Source organism: Manacus candei, unplaced genomic scaffold (assembly GCF_025592945.1).
Source record: "Manacus candei isolate 608988 ecotype Guabito, Panama unplaced genomic scaffold, ASM2559294v1 h1tg000050l, whole genome shotgun sequence".
NCBI lineage: Eukaryota > Metazoa > Chordata > Aves > Passeriformes > Pipridae > Manacus > Manacus candei.
Window position 1 is genome coordinate 16569055 of NW_026138098.1, and position 18051 is coordinate 16587105.

The window sequence follows — 18051 nt, forward strand, 5'->3', positions numbered from 1 at the left end:
TAAAAGTAAAACTAAACTTTAGAACACAAACCAACATATAGATGAATTCCTGCTTTCCAGTAGAAAGAATTTTTTTTTCCTTCTATGGTTGCTGAAACATAGCTGAACCATGAATTTGAACAAAAAGCTATCATAAATGAATTTATGAAAAAGGCTGGTATCCTAAACTGGCAAAGGAACCCAAAGTGTTCAGCAATCACCATGGGTGACTGCTTTCAGTGTAGTATCTGCCCTTGCTTAAAGCATCAACACTGTACCGTTACACTTACTAACTATAAAACTTCTCACAATACAAAAGACTACAAGTTTTCAGATAATATTTGAAATAACTCTAAACTCTCAAACTGTGACTAAAAATTAAGAAAATTACACACTTTTTTTCCCCTTTAATAATTAATCCTGACCACAGAAACGTCAGCAAGTTTTAAACCGAGAATAGATAACCGTGTTTGCAGCAAGTCAAGTGAATGCTACAAGGAAATCACATTTGTGTTGGATAAAAAAAGAAATTGCAGCTCTCTCTCATACAGAAAACATAAAGACCACATACAGAATATTTTTTCACTAAGACGCTCTGGAAAACAACACTTCTACAGGAAATTTTGAAACACATTCTGATATATAATGATGGTTAACAAAAGATTTTAATTGAACTTCAAGACAGACTACTAAAATCTCCCATTATAAATCTCATAGGAGAAGATGAGTAAGAAATAATCACTTATCATAATACCAGTATTTATCAAGTATTGTCGGCACTTTAAAACAGATTATAAAACACGTAATAAAAACAAACACTAAAGAAAAGCCATAAATATCCAGCATTGCAATCTAATGAACACATGCACAATCCATTTCCACAGCTCACTACGGCAGAATTAGAGAATTGTAACAAAACCTGTAATGTTGAGATTCATTCCACAGAAAAGTTAATGTTTTGATAAAGAAACCAGCAATAGTACTTTTCAGATTACCATGCAAGCAAGTAAAAATGTGAACTAGAACGCAACAGCTGCACTGCACACACGTTCACAAGACACTGCAATCTTAAACAGGTCACTCAGTACAAAATACAGTCTTGCATTGCCTTTAATTCATGAGATATATGCAAGGAAAAAAACATTAACCATCTCATTTAGAAATGCAGAAGTCAAATGTTTTCTCCAAGCTCAACAACTCCCAAGCTGTTTAATTTCCTCCTGCGTTTTCTTACTTACAAGTATTGCATTCATTCCTGATGCAATGCCATAGACCAAACCTGAGAGGCGTGCTGCATATGTATACTCTTTTAAATCATCCTTCAATAACCTGATAAACAGGTATGTCATGTTGCAATGGAGAGGATCAGCATAAATGTAGCGACTAACAAAAAGAAAAACAAAAGAAATGCTTTGATACCTCAAGCAGTGACAAAGTAATGGATGAAGAAATATGACTGAAGAGTATGTATATGCAGCCTCATGATCAGTAGTTCTTGAACAGAAAAGCTGAAGTATACCAGTTATTTAATAGCATGAAAAGGGGGTCTTTTACCCCATCAGTCAGAAAGTTTTTAGTAGACATCTGACAAACTTATACCAATATGTAAGCTTGGATTAGGGTTGCCTTTTTTTTTTTTAAATGGAGGAAGAAATCTTACAACTAATTAATTTCATGAATGATACAAAAATAAAGAAGAAAATTTGCTTAATGTGAACTGAAAGACTGTTGAAGACTTTGAACAAAATTCAACTTAAAATTCAAATCAAAGAAAGAATGGTTAATAACCAAGATCAAAAGGACTAACAGCCTTTATTTTTTATTTAAAAGTCCTTCCATCAAATCAATATAAAAATGTTGATGAGTGGAAGTAGTTTCAAGGCTCTAAGCTCTTCCTTGATTTGGGTACTTACATACATCCCATAGATGGTATTTTGGAGATCATAGTTCAAGCCAGCTAGTTCTGCTGCATATGCATACTCGTTGAGGGAGTCTTTGAGTAGTTCAAGGTACAAATAGGCCATGTTACAATGCAAGGGATCCACGTAAGCAAATGGGCTGGAAGAAAATGTTGAAAGTAAAATACGCAGTTTAAAATTATTTCTCTGTTTCTTTTGGCCTTTTAAGTTTGATCTGAAGGAAACAATATTTTCTGTGATTTTATGCTGATGGATCCGATTATGAAGGATACCTGTTTTGAAGCCAAATGTGAACATACCTGAAAATAGTTACTTAGCTTGCTTATGGTTTGGGGAATGCCTAAATATATTGAAGATTCCAGGGTTATTCTATTTGTGCTCATAAATCAAGACACATTATATTTACTTGGCTGCACAGTCAGAATTCACCAGGAGTAAAATAAACTAAATATACCAACATAATTTAACAGACCGATATGAAAGCCCACACACTGAACATTAATTTAGTTAATACTCATATGCTATCAGAAAACAATGTACTTTCTATTACAAAAATTAAGAGATGAACAATTTGTGGTATGAAAATATGCAGTACACGCCAAGTTCAGCTCTGGAAAGAAGTTTGGCATATCCACTGTCATAACAACACAATTTTTTGTGTTATCTTTTCAATGGCAACAGCAATACAAGACTTACTGTTGCATGAGAAGCATCTGATCACACACAATACTGTTGCAAATTTGTCTAAAAGAGAAATTGAGCCTCTGAAAGACTGAAGCCATGTTTCAACTGTGCTAACGGTTAAATACCTGTGCGTTTTAAAGATTTGTGAAGTCAAGTTATTTGTACTATGATTACTTATTTCTAAAGCTTCTGAAGTGCATATAAATTCATTATCAATTTCACAGGAATAATCAGCAGTATCTGAAACAATATGCTGCCAGGATATAGCTTACAACTCAAACCCACGCCATTTGCATTTATTTTCTCCAAGCAGTCACTAATGGTGATATTGAGAGACATGCCATCACATATGTTTACACCTATACAGAATGGTATTTCTCAGTGTATACCAACATTACTGTAATAAAACCAAGATCACATGACCACAAAATGCAAGCTGATAACTTTAAAATACATTTCAAAGGTATTTTTAAGAAGGTTCCTGGTTGTTTTTAGTAAGGTCTTGACTTCTCCTTCCTTTTAGATTAAGGAAAGAAAGCAGAGGAACAGATTTAAAAAAATAAAAAAGCTATTAGAGAAGCAGAGCCTGCTACAGTCCAAAATCTTAGCCCAGATGAAGCAAACACTTCAGTAAAAAACCCAAAAGGGCTGTCATTTGCATTTCTCCCTACAGTTTCCCAAAACTGAGCAATTTCAATATGCCCAATGATGCAAATCCAATTATGATTGAATTTTTTAATTAAGACTGAATTCAAAGCAAGATTTAGGTCAATCCTATGTTACCATAAGCCTTACTCCAAACTCATTATATTTTTTTTTCATTTTGATACTACAACAGAGGCTTAATCAGTTGGAGCGATTACTATGTCTGTATCAGTTACAAACTCTGTATACTCGTTTAGCTGGCAGAGGCCAGTTCTGAAAATAATCATGACTACTAAATCATTTATCCTCAAGTAAAAAAAATAACTGAAAATTATTACAACACTGTTCTTGGAGCTGCCCCCTATTACTGACAGTTCTGTAAATAAATGTTTATTTCTAGTCTACCTTTCTTACTAGACTCAAGCAGAACAACTTAATCACTGACAGTGTATTTGAAAAATCATAAAGTCCAGTCTTTTCCTCTTTCAAACAGAGCTGTAAGTGACATAGCTGGAATCAACACTGAAGTGTTGAGTTGATAACTACCTTTAGAAAGTTTTCAAAACATCAGCACATTACATGGTTGTTCTGCTTCCTTTTAAAAAAGGATACTTGTTGAGTTCTTAAGCTGCAATTCACACAAAAGCAAAAGCTTATCATCATCTTTTAGGTTGGGTGGTAAGTCCTATGTCAGATGTTTTTACTGTGGTGTTTCTTTAAGAAGGATCCCTGTAAGAATTTTCAGTTTTGGAATAATGTGATTTCAAGAGATTCATATAATCATTGTTCCTATGGGATTTGTGTATTTGAGGGAGAAGTCATCATCATCAACTTCCTCTTAATTAATTTACAGAGCAATTGCTGCTATAACATCTGGGTCAAGAATTCTTTCTATGATTCATGATGACCAGGGCTGCAAGCAGAAGAAATCTTCTTTTTTTTCTACCTTACTGAAGCAGCCTGTAGTATGAACAAATTCTTGTAATCTGCTACAAGGCAGCAAAGCCTTCATATTCTGATCTAGAATTAAGGCTAAAAGTTTTTATGAAAACCCATGTCATTAAGATGGCTTTATTCAGCAATTCACTTGGTCACATGAGATACAGGTGATTTCACTGAGTCTCATGAATAAATACTGCACATTTCACCTTTCCTTCAATGACCATCAGCATCAACAAAAAGAGAGAGAGAGAGAGAGAGAGAGAGAGAGAGAGAGAGAGAGAGAGAGAGATTGAGAGAGATTCACCAAGACTCTTTTTTAAGTACCAAAACTTGACAAACCTGCTTACACCTTCTTTTGGAGATGACGTACCCAGTATTGTTATGTCCATGTGCAATCACCATCTTATTTTTAAGGAAAAGGAAAGAACTCTCACTCCCAACCCTAAGAAAAACCCAACTTTCCACCTGTAACCATTCCCAGGAGGAAAGAGGTAAGTCATTCCACTACACTGATCATCAAAGCTCAAATACTCCTGGCTTTTTAAAAGGGCTCACTGAGATCAAAGTCCAAATCTAACTGGGAAAGACCATCACCACTGATCCAGCTGAAGATGCCCCTGCTCAGTGCAGGAGGGTTGGACTAGATGACCTTTAAAGGTCCCTTCCAGCCCAAATGATTCCGTGATATTGTGTGTATGTGCACACACTTTTATACCTTTGTGTGCTCCACAAAAAGTCAGTTATTATCTTTTAATCCTTCACAAACTGGTACAGAGACTGGTTTACTCATAGTTCATTTGCAACTGATGTGAAAAACCACCACAACTGTATAACAAACTCAGTGTCCATCAATAAAACCCTGTTTTGGATTTTAGCCAAACACAGTACAAGGAAAGCCACCAAGTATGAACAAAGAAGGCAAAGAATTGCAATTACTGTTCTCTGAATAAGAGACGGGCAGTTACCATTTTGATCCTCCATTTCCTGACATATCAAAGTTGAAATAGTTGTAACATTTGCACTGTGGTTTCAAAAAATAAAAAGGAGGAGGAAATTTTCAGGAAACCTATTTTCCCCAACTAGTTCACCAACACCAGTACCGAGATATAACACACTCTGGAAAAAAAACCTCTATCTAAAATTCTTCAAGAAAAATTTCAAGTAGTGCCTCAAAACAAGGACTCAACAGTGCATCTAAAAGCATCTGTGAGAGCCATCATAATAGCCTTTCCAGCAATATCACTGAATCATTTAATTAGGCAAAAGGAAAGTCCCTGAATTTTTTTACCTTTCAACCTTTCCAACACAGAAACAGCTGCACTCTAAAGACAGCAGTATTTTTTTAATTCAAAAGTTAGAAATTTATTACTTGAAAGAAACATTAAGAAGGTCCATCACTGGTATGCTTACTTAAAGAAAGATAATTTTCCTGTGATGAAAATAATGCAAGACCAGGATTAACATTACAGTTTTGTATCATGCATTTTGGGGTGAAAATCACACATTCATTGATAATACAGATAATGTTCTTGAAGAAAAAAAAAAATCAGTTGTGGCTGTCAGTTTAGTAAAATACCAACATTTTAAGCACGTTTTATAATGGCTTGCATTATGCAAATGAAACTAGAATTTGAACCTAAAATCATTATCAGAATAGCATTTCATAAAGAAAACACAGATCTTAAAACAGTTGTGACCTAGTAATTAATGTAAAAATACACACATTTTTAAAGAGTATATTGCAACATGTAGTAGCTCCTATTGGCAGGCATATTTCAGGTATAGCAAATAAAACACAGAAGAAAATTTGTTTTAGGAGTATTTTTAGATAAACTCTTCCTGTTAATCTAGATGGAGAGCCTCAAACTGCTTGCCATTCAATTACTGCATGAGCCTTCCTGATATCTGTACCTTATTGTATATTCAAAGTAAGGACAAACATTTCCAAGTGTCAGTGCACGCAAGGAAGTTTTTGTCACAGAAATGCAGATTCCCAACAAACAAGAGACTTTTGGAGAGCAATTTATGTGATATACTCAATATTGCATACCTGAAAAATTCAAAGTTGAGACAAGCTTTCGGCAAAAAAAATTTGTCATCTTGCTTGAACCATAGTTTGCTCATAGCAGTGTCCTGTGTCAAGAAAAGAGGTTTTGTTAAAGTCACTTGACTTTTAACCGCAGAATATGGCACTATTTAAAAAAAAATGTCTTCTCACCACTTCAAATCTCAACTTAGCATTATCTCCTTAAATTCAACTTCTTGCTATATACATTGTGGATACATCTATCTATCTGTACTGAGACTCCCTTCTTACCACATGTCACCTTACCAAGCAGTTAAATGGCCCCAGCATTGTGAATGAGCTTAGGATCAAAATGGGAACTATTTTCTAGAGAGGAATGATAAAAGACAAATATAGAGTTAGCTGCACAAAATTCCCTGATAATGCTGGCAATAAAAGATGTGTCTTTATGCAGCACTAGAGCAGCATATCATTATGTGGTTTAGAACTAAGAATATAACTGTGTATTATTGTTAGAGTTATTATCAATGTTTTATATATAAAAAAAATGTATTATATGTGTTTGAATGTAACATCAGAAACAAATAACACATACACATTTAGAAAAAGTAGTAAAATTATTTGGAAATTAGTTAAAAGATCTGTCTCCAAAATTTTTCAGAATAACTTCCTAGTACAGGAAAGACTCTAAACAACCTCCCCTATTGCTTTTTCTCCCACAAAAACTAACGTATATGCTCCATCTCTTTTCCAACTTTAGTTAACTTTATCTCCCCAACACCTTTTCTTTGCACTGCCATGCATAACAAGAGAGAACTTTTAAATGTAAGATTATTTTTCTTTTTCATATTTTTGAGTAGATCTTCTTTTCTTCTCAGGGATTTAGCATGGTATTTTCCTCTTCTTTTTTGCATAAAAGAATTAAGTCCCATCTCTTACAGCACACCTTCCTCCACAATATCTGACTCACACTAAAAGGCCAAACTACAGCTTCGCTCAAAGACAACAAAGATTTTATTCTGTTAAATTGCTATGATGCCATTTGGAACAATCTTATCTGAGGGACAGAATGCTGAACAGTAAAGCCTGTCTGTGGTACTGCAGACCCAATCCAACAGCTGGACATCACCAGCTGCAGTCCACAGAACAGTTTGGCCCTCAGGCCACAGCCCATATCCCAACTGCCCTCTATCCTGAGGGTTTTTAGGGGCAAGATGTGCCATTATAACAGAGGTGACATAGTGACATTCTGCCAGTGAAAACGGCCATCCTTTTCCTGCACTTATGTTCCTGTCCCTCCCTTTCTCCACAACACTGGTCCAGTCCTTAGTAAGCTCACTTAGGGACACAAAGCAGCAGAAAAGTTGGGGGTTTTGTACATCATTCTTGCTGATTTAGTTCTTGCAATGTTTTGCTGTGGGGTCAGACAAATGTCAGTGCCTACAAAAAGAAAATGGCACATACAGCTGGAGAGAAAAATAAGAAAAGAGATTCAGGCAGAACAGATAAAGTATATTTCATCAACTGCATGAGATTAAAACCATTTTCCCTCAGAAAATATATTTTAAAGAGAAAGAAAAAACCAAAAGCAAAAACATTTCCAAAGCAATGACACCTTAAAGCAAAGCTTTTGTGTGGATCAATTACCAAGCTGCTACAGAGACACTGAAGGACCATCAAGTTTCTGCAGCACACCAGTTAGTGTTATTTAATAAAGCTGTAGTATGTGTCCCTGCTAAAGTTTAAGGTTTTTGTTCAGGATGAATATAAACACATGCTCAAAGGCTTTCTCCATTAATAATATTTCTTCAAGTATACACTTAAAATGCCCTATGCAGAACAAATATGTTTTCCTGAAGGGTATCTTTGCACTAGAGTAGACTTCTATTCACGTAGTGTGAAAGAAGTATTCCTGAATTGAGTATTCAAGATGAAGTACAACACGTAATTGCTGAAGACTTTTCCTATTTATCCTCCAGCTAAGCCTAGAACAGGGATGAGCATTAGCAAAGACAACCATGCTTTACAATAGTAAGAAGTAATTTTTTCTATGTTTTACATACTCAGAAAAACTGAGATTTTCTAAATATTTTGAGATCATGAAATGATGCTTCTAGGAAACTGGAGAGTGATGTCTATTTACATGTTTACACCTCTCTCTCCCTTTTTCCACACCATCACACGCTTTTTCCACACACAGTTACAAAAGAATAGCCTTGTCTATACCCATGCCTTACTCAACACTGCTCAAAAAAATGTAAGAGTGGCAGTCACTCTTCTGCTGAATAAACAGCCTTATTACTATTTTTATCAGTGCCAACACCCTTTCAGAAGGGCAGGAAGAGTTCAAGCTGTTTGCAGATTCATTTACATAGGAATCCAAACTGTCATAATCCACTACTGTCTTTACAGCAGTATCTTGAAGTTTTGTACTTTTTTTTATTATATTTTGAAATATGACATGATCCATATTTTAGAAACACAGAGGAATTAACTTCCCAGGAGGTTAGGTAGCAAATGGGACAAATACAGACAGTTTACCTTGACAAGGGCAGGGTACTGTGTTGCATCTTTTTCCAATGGCAAAATCTCAAAGTTTGTAGGAATGAACTCGTTCTTCATCGGAAGCTTGAATTTCCCATTCAAGTCAGCATTTTGCCATTTCTAGATAAATAGGAGAAAGAGTGAGGCTAAGCAGAATTTCTGCTTAACTAATAGATATATATTTATTTCATGCTGAAACAAAAGATTTTAAAATGTGTTCCACCATCTTATGTGTAAATACTATTAAGATAACAGGGAAAGAGAGACATAGCTGGGAAAACAAGTCAAAGTAGACTATCAGCAGGATGAAGTACTCTGAGAAGGAGGATGGTGATAAAAGGTAATTTTGAAAAGTTTACAGTACTGTGTGTTTTATATCTCATATTTTCTGCTACTATGAACTGTAAATGACAATATTAAATGAAATACTTCAACAGGAATTCTAATCAAGAACATAGGTGTGGTCAAGCAAAAGGAAGTGTTCCTATGTAATGTCTGTTCAGAGCACACTTGGCAGGTCCAATTCAGCTTAGAGGTATATACTTCGCAGCCATCTCTTCTTAAAAGATTAGAACAATAACAAGTTTCAATAAGGATTTTCTCACCTCCTTTACCGGAGTTTTCATTTTTAGAATCTCATTTAACTGGCAATATACATGTGTTTTCTATGTTGCAAAAGTAAATTTCAAAAATAGTTACATGTAACAGTTGTAAAAAGATTCTTAAGTACAGATGAGTTCATTAACATATAATAGACACTATTACATTTTAAGAAGTTAATGTTTACATTTTTAAGTAGCCACTGCATATTATGGATCATTTACAGCAAAAACATTTTAACACATAACATTAAACAGACTTATTGTATGATTTTCATGCTATGTAGAGCAGCAGATTTAACCTCTCCCTGGAACTAAATGGAAAATTAGACAAAGTGTTTGCCACTGACTTTCATTTGCAGGTATTAGAATATATTAAAAGTTTTAACATGCCTTAATAACTTCATCAGAAATCGCTTCTTGCTTGTACTGTGTTCCATACCAGTCTTCTGTTCGATCAGTTTTTCCTTCAAAAGACTTGGAAACTATTGCAACTCTGAAAACAAAGAGCCAAAGCACTTTGTCATGAATTTGTCCGAGAAGAGAGTGTGAGAAATTATTCCGAGCACTGTTTCTGCTCCATCCCCAGAATGCATTTATTTCTGCAAACAGTCCCTGGACAATTACAGGGTACCCTGGATAGCAAGTATATGTATACCAAACTACACACTGAGGTTAACCTTATCAAGTTAATGTTACCATAAGGATCAGCAAGTTCAATTCCCTGCCTCTTACATGATTACATAAAACTAAACCATATGACTAACAGCATCATGCAGATGCTCCCTGAACTAAAGAATACACCTAAATGAAAAGAAACACGAAAAAAAGAAAATTACAAATTAATCAGTATTTTTTCAGTAGTCTACATGACAGGAATCAAGAAAACTCCTTTAATTCTTTTGAACAATCTACAACATAGAAGAGTATTCAATGGAAATAAGTGGCTAACTTCAAGAGTAAACAGGTATTTCTAAGAATTTTGAAATGGTTAAAAAAGGTAGCACAATTACCTCCTACACATATTTAATAATCGTTAGATGCTGAATAGCACAGTAACAAACTTTGTCAAGTCTTGTGCAGATGACTTCAATGCACATTACAACATCAAAATATGTACAATGTAAGTGTTCTTTTTTAATCACAGCATCTTCAGACCAGGAACATTCTGTTATTTATTTCTAATGTGCGTGGTAAAGTGGGGTGCAAATCAAAGCAGGCACATGTGGATATGTCTCCAACTATAGTATAGTGTATTTACAATACACTTGGGATGAATTTTGCAATATATTGAAAAGTTTAATTATGTAGACTAATACTGTAAATGCCCTTGTTCTTATCCCTCCCAGTTCATCTAATGGGTACACATAAATCACTAAATGATCCAAGAAGGCTGAAGAAAACAGGATTCTATTGTATTTAGTTCTAGATGCCCTTATTATGAAGATTTTCAAATTATTAATGATTTAATCCCTGCATTGCAGCTCGAGTAGCAGGAGAGCAGTGAGGTAAACAGCCAGCATTAGATGCACTTAAGCACATGTCAGAGTTACACGGAACTGTAAAGACACATTCTCTAACAACAGATTCAAAAACTGAAGCAGGATTTGCTCCACAGATGGTCTAATTTTGAGACAATATTTTAAATCATATATACTAAAGAATGTTTTAGGGATGCAGATTTCCTCTGGGGTGAGAAAGGGAGAAATTTTTACTCCCCAGCTTTTAAGGAACCACATGATTAGCACGAACACACATACAAAACAACCCTTGCTCCTCTGCAGAAGTTATGCAATATCCAAACCAGAATGAGAATACTTATTTTTAGTAGATGCATTATTTCATCTCTTATTGCTAAAAGGCAATAGACATAGTTAACATTTTTAATGTGCCTTCATACAAAATGGTCTCATATCTGTTTGCATGATGTATCTATTTCATTTTTTTATACGAAAGAAGCACTATTAAATATTCAGCAAAGGACTAAGCATTTTAATCCTGGGAATACTTGTTCTTGTGAAAAAGCAGATACTAGCTTGGTCAACAAGGTGGAATCTGTTAGAGAGATTGTTGTTTTTATTAAAGCAAACCACAGAAATATTCTGGTTTGCATTTTAATTTGAACAGCTGGTGAGTAAGAGTTCTATCATGTTGTGCTGGTTTTGCCTGGGGTAGTTAATTTTCTTCACTGTGCCTGGTATGGGGCTGTGTTTTGGATTTGTGCTGAACACAGGGTTAATGATATACAGATGCTGTTGTTGTTGCTTGAGCAGGGCTTACACAGAGCCAAGGCCTTTTCATGATCCTGGTTAAGGAGGCTGGGGGAGTGTGGCCCATCAGGAGGAGACATGGCTGAGACAGGTGACCCCAACTGACCAAAGGGATATTCCAGACCATGTGGGATCGTGCTCAGTATACAAAGCGGGGAGGAGAAAGAGTAAGTGGGGGACATTTGAGTGATGGTGTTTGTGTTCCCGAGTAACTGCTGTGCCTGACGGGCCCCTGCTCTCCTGGAGGTGGCTGAATACCTGCCTGCCCATGGGAAGCAGTGAATTAACTCCTGCTTTTGCTTTGCTCGTGTGTGCAGCCTTTGCTTTCCCTGTTAAACCATCTTAATCTCAACCCATGAGTTTTCCAGCTTTTACCCTTCTGATTCTCTCCTTGATCCCACTGGTGGGGGGATGAGTAAGCAGCTACGTGGTGCTTAGTTGCTGGCTGGGGTTAAATCACAACACTGACACAAAGTTTGTAAGAGACTATAAAAACCACAAAGTCTTTTAGAATTTCAGAGCAACCTACCAGGTCTTTTCATGCAGTAAATAAAGAATAAAAAGAAAAAGAAAAAAAAAAAAGTCTTAAGTGAAAAGATTATCCTGGTAAATTTCCAATAATCATATGGTCTGAGAAGCAAGACAAAGATGTCTTAAACTACAATATACAGATGTCTGTTATTCAACATTTCCTCCTTCTACCCTTCTCCAGCATACTGATGTTCAAGCAGTAGTGACAATTCAAGCATCCAAACATTTGCTGTAGGAACACACTAAAATTAAAGAGCTAAAAATAATTCTGTCTGCTCAACGTATAGAAAATGAAACTTTGGAAATCAGCATTGTAATTCTTCAAGCAGTTTTGCTTCAAGGGATCCTCCTGCTCTCCCTGTATCCCAAATCACTACTGGAATGATTACTGACATTTTGAGCTCTCAGAAACATACCCACAACAACATAAACAAATCGGAAGGGATTTCACCTGTCCAAGAATTACAACTTAAACCAAGATACAAGCACCAACAGGAATGAAGACCAGGGCATGAAAAGAAGAGGAGAAAAGAAGCACAGCAGTTAGAAATAAAATGCCATACAGCTACGTAAATGTACTGTAATGCATCTTTACAGTTACCAATTATGTAATGTTATTTTTGCTTTTAAATTCTGTGTTGTGCTGTATAGCACTATGAACATCCCTGTGTTTTAAGACAGTGTTGAAATGCATGGGAAAAGCAAGACAAGCAATCAGGCAACCTTCAATAGGATCTGCTTAAAATGCAATTAGGCTTGGGCCATTCATGAATATGGAACTATACATTCAATTTACTTCTGTATTTACATTCTTGTACCTGCCAACTGTTTTAGCCCTCGGTTATGGTCAATTTTCAAAAACAAGTACAGTTTCTATAATGTGATACATATTTACTGGATACCATCTTGTTTTTCACTCTTCTGAAATCTAAAATGAAGCTAAAAGTGACAGATCCACAGGAGAGTGTTACTTGGGAAGAGAATGTGTGCTTTGAAATGAAGGTACTTCCAGGAAAGATTATCAACTATTATATTCCAGACTTACATAACAAAACTCAAGGTTCTAAGGGTGAAAAAGTAATAGAGTTAGAAAACACATTATCTGTGATATTACTAACAAACACGTCAGAGCAAATTTGTTGCAAAAGAAGAAAAATCTATACTTATAAAGGATCAATGCCCTTTTTTAGGACCCAATTTAAACTCTCTCTTCCAAATTATTGTCAAACAATGGAAAAAATGTATCTTATTCATATGCATAACATAATGTGACTGAGGTAAAAACAGTAAAATCCTCCATTTGTTCATAAGTTCCCTCAAAACCATCAGTAAAACTGATGCAAGGCAATACAGGCTATTTGAAGCCACAAGCATACAATTCTCATCAGAAACCAGAGTAAGAGGGGAATCTGCATGCAGAGAGATGTTGCAGGGGTTTAGCACTGTAATCACTCTGCAGAAGCACAAGTTATTTGTCAGGGTTCAGTAAAACTAAGTCGCTACAAACGCCATGGTTTGGGGGGGGAAATAAGTGAGCAAATTGTGATTTTCAAAATTGTTACTCAGATACAATGCAATTAAAAATAAACACATATATTCTGTATTTCCAGCATGTTTGTCATCAGGGGTGAGCATCCCCAACTGCCCTGTGATAACAGTTTGCTCAGTGTCTATGAAATTCTAGCAGTTAGAAATTCCTGTATCAACATTTTTGGCATTCATTTTATTTTTCTTCCCTCTAGGATAGGACTAGTGCTGCACTTCTGATATCACGAGAGGAAAAAAAGCCCACTTACTATCCAAGGGAAAATGTTCTTTAGCTGTTTAATCTGGTGAGTCACTATCTTCTTAAATTTTAATAAGAGCATTTATTCTGCAGATGACGAGGAGAAAAATGTATTGGAAATGATAGGAAAATTACATTTTTCAGCTAAGACTGTGACACATGCCAAGTCTATTCCCTTATCTTCACAGATGGCTGGCAAAACCCAATACAGTTTGAAGAAGTAAAAATGATACTTACATTTTAAAATGTTTCTAAGGGAAATTAAGGCACTAAATGCAACAAGTACTGCACAGGGGTGGGAAGAGAATATGAAAACTTCCTGCCATAGTTCAGTTGAATAGAAATGCATATGTATACTTAGTACCATCTGTGTGGATTTTTTCATACCTTTTAAGCACAAAGTTTTTTAAGAAAATAACAGTAGAAAACCTATACTTTTTAAATAAAAAGACATTGATCAGTTGTTTCAAACTCTGAATGCAGTTACTCCAGTAGAGGTATGCCAAGAAAAGTCCTTAGTGTAGGTGAATTCCAATAGGGTTATGAAAAGGAAATTATAAGTAAAACCAAAATACAAAGGAAAAATTCAAATAAATGGAAATTAAACGACCTCAAGACAGAATGAATGCAAGACATAAAAGTTAGGAATCTTAAATTTGGTTTGATGTTTGGTGTTTCTTTTTATAAGTTACACTTTCGGAGATGACAAATAGTCTGAACATAAAGAGCACCAAGATGTGAATGTATAGTTGTTGTAGCGATTGCAAACACCAGCAAGACTTTAGTCTACACATAAAAAGCAACACATTATCATTACTTTGACCACATACCATTCAAACTCAAAGCATGCCTGCTGCTACATCATTACAGTCCACCTGCGGGCCTTATTTGATCCATGTTAGAACAACAACTGATTCTGGCAGTCAGAACTGCATTTAATCAGTCTTTGGTCACTCTCTAGTTTATACATATTTATACTTGAGCCTTAACAGGACAGCTGTCATCATAGCTCTGGGCACTTAAGCTTCAGAGAACTAACCCACTTGTACTTACTGTCGTTAAGCCTTACTAAAATCTCTGCAACAAAGAGAATGTTTAATTATTTAACAATTAACTGAAGAGGCCACAAACCCAGATATATTCCAGTTCTGAAAGTCCTTTTTTCTCCCAATATTTACCTTTCTTTTTTTTATTTTATCCAAATGCTTAAAGTTACACATTTCTTCATCTATTAAATGACACCTATTTCTTAAGGCAGGTAAAGCAAAGAAAGATTAAATGCAACATATTTTTACCAGAATCCAAAAAGCACAAGCTAGAAGAAAGCAGCATGCCACATATGACATCTAAAGCCCAAGATTACACAGAGACCCACAGAAGTTACTAATGACCCTCTCTGATCACCAGCCTTCTTGATTGTTACCATGCCATCATCGCTCTGCCATTATGGAAACTTTGAGACCTTCCTGTACAGAAAAGCACACCTATTCCTGTCCACTTTTGTTTACAAGACACCTCCACCACTGTGCCTCTCCAGTCCAAATGTACTGCACTTTGCTCCTTAAAAAGTCACACAGACACCATTCAAAACAGGTTGAATTTGAAACTGAATTGTGAAACACCCATCTTCATCATCTGAAGGATCAATGCTTCCCAGTTGCTTAATATGCTAAAGCTGATCATCTTCAGATGGTATTTGTTCTAGATGTGTTCCGTCTTGGAAAAAAAAATCCAGCTTTTAGTTAAAATTAATCCACAATTAACAAGTGTGGAGTAAATTCCCCTCTCCAGCAAGTTACTTAGTCAAATGGGAGAAGACTGATGTAATACTACAAAACTACTATAGAAAGACACATATCATGGTAAACTATTATTTTCTTTGGTTACTAATAGTCCAAACACGTTACAGATAAATTCCGTAACTTTTTAGAATTACTTTTTCCTCTCTTTCTAGTAAGATTCTTGCTCATCTTGCTCTTCTCTTGCCCCACTCCCCTTTATTTTAATTGTGGACAAAGACAAATGCAGAATTGCAACAGCAAGCGCAGATATGGGCTTATGTTACTTAAAATAAAAGAACATTGTGAAATGGATGTTCACTACATGTTTGAAAAGAGCACACCACATTCTTCTAAGAACTGTCACCATTATTTTTGTGCTTATAGTAACATGCTATAGGGCTAAATTTTCTCCCTCTACCAGTATTCTCTACACTTTCCCTTCTCACATTACTAGCTTTTGAGCAAGGTTCATTATGGCTATTTTATGCTTAAGTACTGTCAGCTGCAAGGAGCGTCAGAAGACGGGCATAGCCAGCAACAGGGGTAACACAGAGCACTCACAAGCCGTCTGCAGTGTCCAGCAGCATCTGACAAGCCTGAAGAGTCTATGAATGTATTTACATATATTATTTCCTCCAGCAATTTTTGAATGTTTAAGTAAGAAGATGCTTTGGAAGTTGTCTGGCTAGTAACAAAGATCCAATTTACATTTGTGAGTAAGATAATATTGACTGTTTTCTTGCAGTGTTAGGAGTCACGTTTTAAAGCTATGTGAAGGTCTGATAAACATCAGATCTAATTAAGCACCTATAGCTTCTTTACTAAATCAGTATTAACTCAAGTTTACTTATTGCTTGTAAACAATTCTAAAACCAGTAAAGGTAAAGGTTCACATTCAGGTGGAATTTCATAAAGCTTTCTTCAGAGAACAAGTAATTACACATTCTCTCTTTTAATTACTAAAAACAGTCTTTATGTTAAAAGTATCAAAATTTCAAGGTCTTGGGTGGTAGATTAACATGAAAATACATTCAAAATAAAAGTACTAAATACAATAGGAAAGAGAACCTGGAAATTTTCATTAAAGTATTGTTTGTTCAAAGTATGATCTCTTGAAATAGTCAAGCTTCAGTTGACGTATCCCACACACATTACACACAGATCCACACCCACACACAAAGATATAGGCCCTTCTTTAAAGGGCATTAATTACTATGGCAACTACTGTTGCTGATATAGGCAACTCCATTTATTCTATCATTATTTGCATACCCCACAAAACACCAGAACCCCATGACATTTGCAAATACTGTTCATAATCCAAGTTTATCCTACTTTATCCAATAATTATTTGAAATATACCATCTTTTGACAACAAATTTTCATGTATCTTAGACTAAATGAATATACAAGACAGACTTTGTCACAGAAAGAAACATGGTGAAGATTTGTGCCCAAACTTTTAAATAATTCACAGTAATTTCAGAAAGCTGAAATACATCTCATCCTTCTATATCTAACACTGTCTGAAAATTTCAGTGTGGAACATATTCAGAAATAGAACCCTCCCATCATTATTTTTTTCCAAAACACTGATAAACAGGTGCTCAGATACAGTAAGACTGATAGAATACACAAGCAAAAGCTTGTTTCTGTATTTTTATACAGTTTAATAGTATCTCTACACCACTAACTTAATATTACAATTTATTACAACATAAACAAAAGCTGTATTAAAGGAACCAAACTGAAAAAAGGCTTGAAAAAAGAAAGAAAATTCAGGCTTCAAAGTGCTAGTGTAACTGTTGCCTATGCAACCTTGTAATAATAGAGATTGTACCACATTATACATTTGTATAAATATACACACAACTTTACACACTGTTCTACTGAACCTCCGCCCTGTTCAGTGCACAAAATAATTAAGAAACAGTTATTCAGTATTTTATGTGTTTTGCCCAATGCATGATCTGACTTCTCTTTCCAATATTCTCCAAATAAACAGAATTACTACAATGTCTCTTCCACAGCACTGTGTTACAGGAACTAATTTAATGTTTTAAAATATCCCAAGAGACATTTTTTTATAGATAGGAAGTCAAGTGAATCAAGAGATTCACAAAGTTATACAGGAGGAAGACTTGGTAAATTTTAGTTTCCCTGCCCTCTGTAGACTAAACTTAGTCTGCAGAGGCTTTTCTGCTCAGATCCTCCAAGTTTAGTCCCATCAGTTCTGCTGCTGTCCTACCTCAGGTTCCTTGTCTCAGACTTTTTCTCTTTTCTGTCTGCCCAAATTCCATGATTCAGGACAGTCAGCTGAATATCCTTGCTAAGCCTGACATCTT

The 18051-nt window shown here is 35.4% G+C and overlaps 1 protein-coding gene across 7 annotated transcripts in view; it reads right to left on the reverse strand.

Annotated features, from left to right (window-relative positions):
- The window catches only part of IDE (insulin degrading enzyme), a 58782-nt gene that overhangs the window by 17165 nt on the left and 23566 nt on the right, over nucleotides 1–18051 (reverse strand). For 5 of the 7 annotated variants that reach the window (XM_051800546.1, XM_051800544.1, XM_051800545.1 and 2 more), the window contains 4 exons: nucleotides 9732–9834; nucleotides 8737–8859; nucleotides 6220–6302; nucleotides 1893–2037 (listed from right to left, as the gene is read on the reverse strand). In XM_051800546.1, coding sequence (XP_051656506.1) covers nucleotides 1893–2037; nucleotides 6220–6302; nucleotides 8737–8859; nucleotides 9732–9834 — 454 coding nt within the window. Of the gene's footprint in view, nucleotides 1–1217; nucleotides 1363–1892; nucleotides 2038–6219; nucleotides 6303–8736; nucleotides 8860–9731; nucleotides 9835–18051 lie in introns of all 7 variants that reach the window. The other 2 variants (XM_051800543.1, XM_051800541.1) reach the window with 1 other exon arrangement.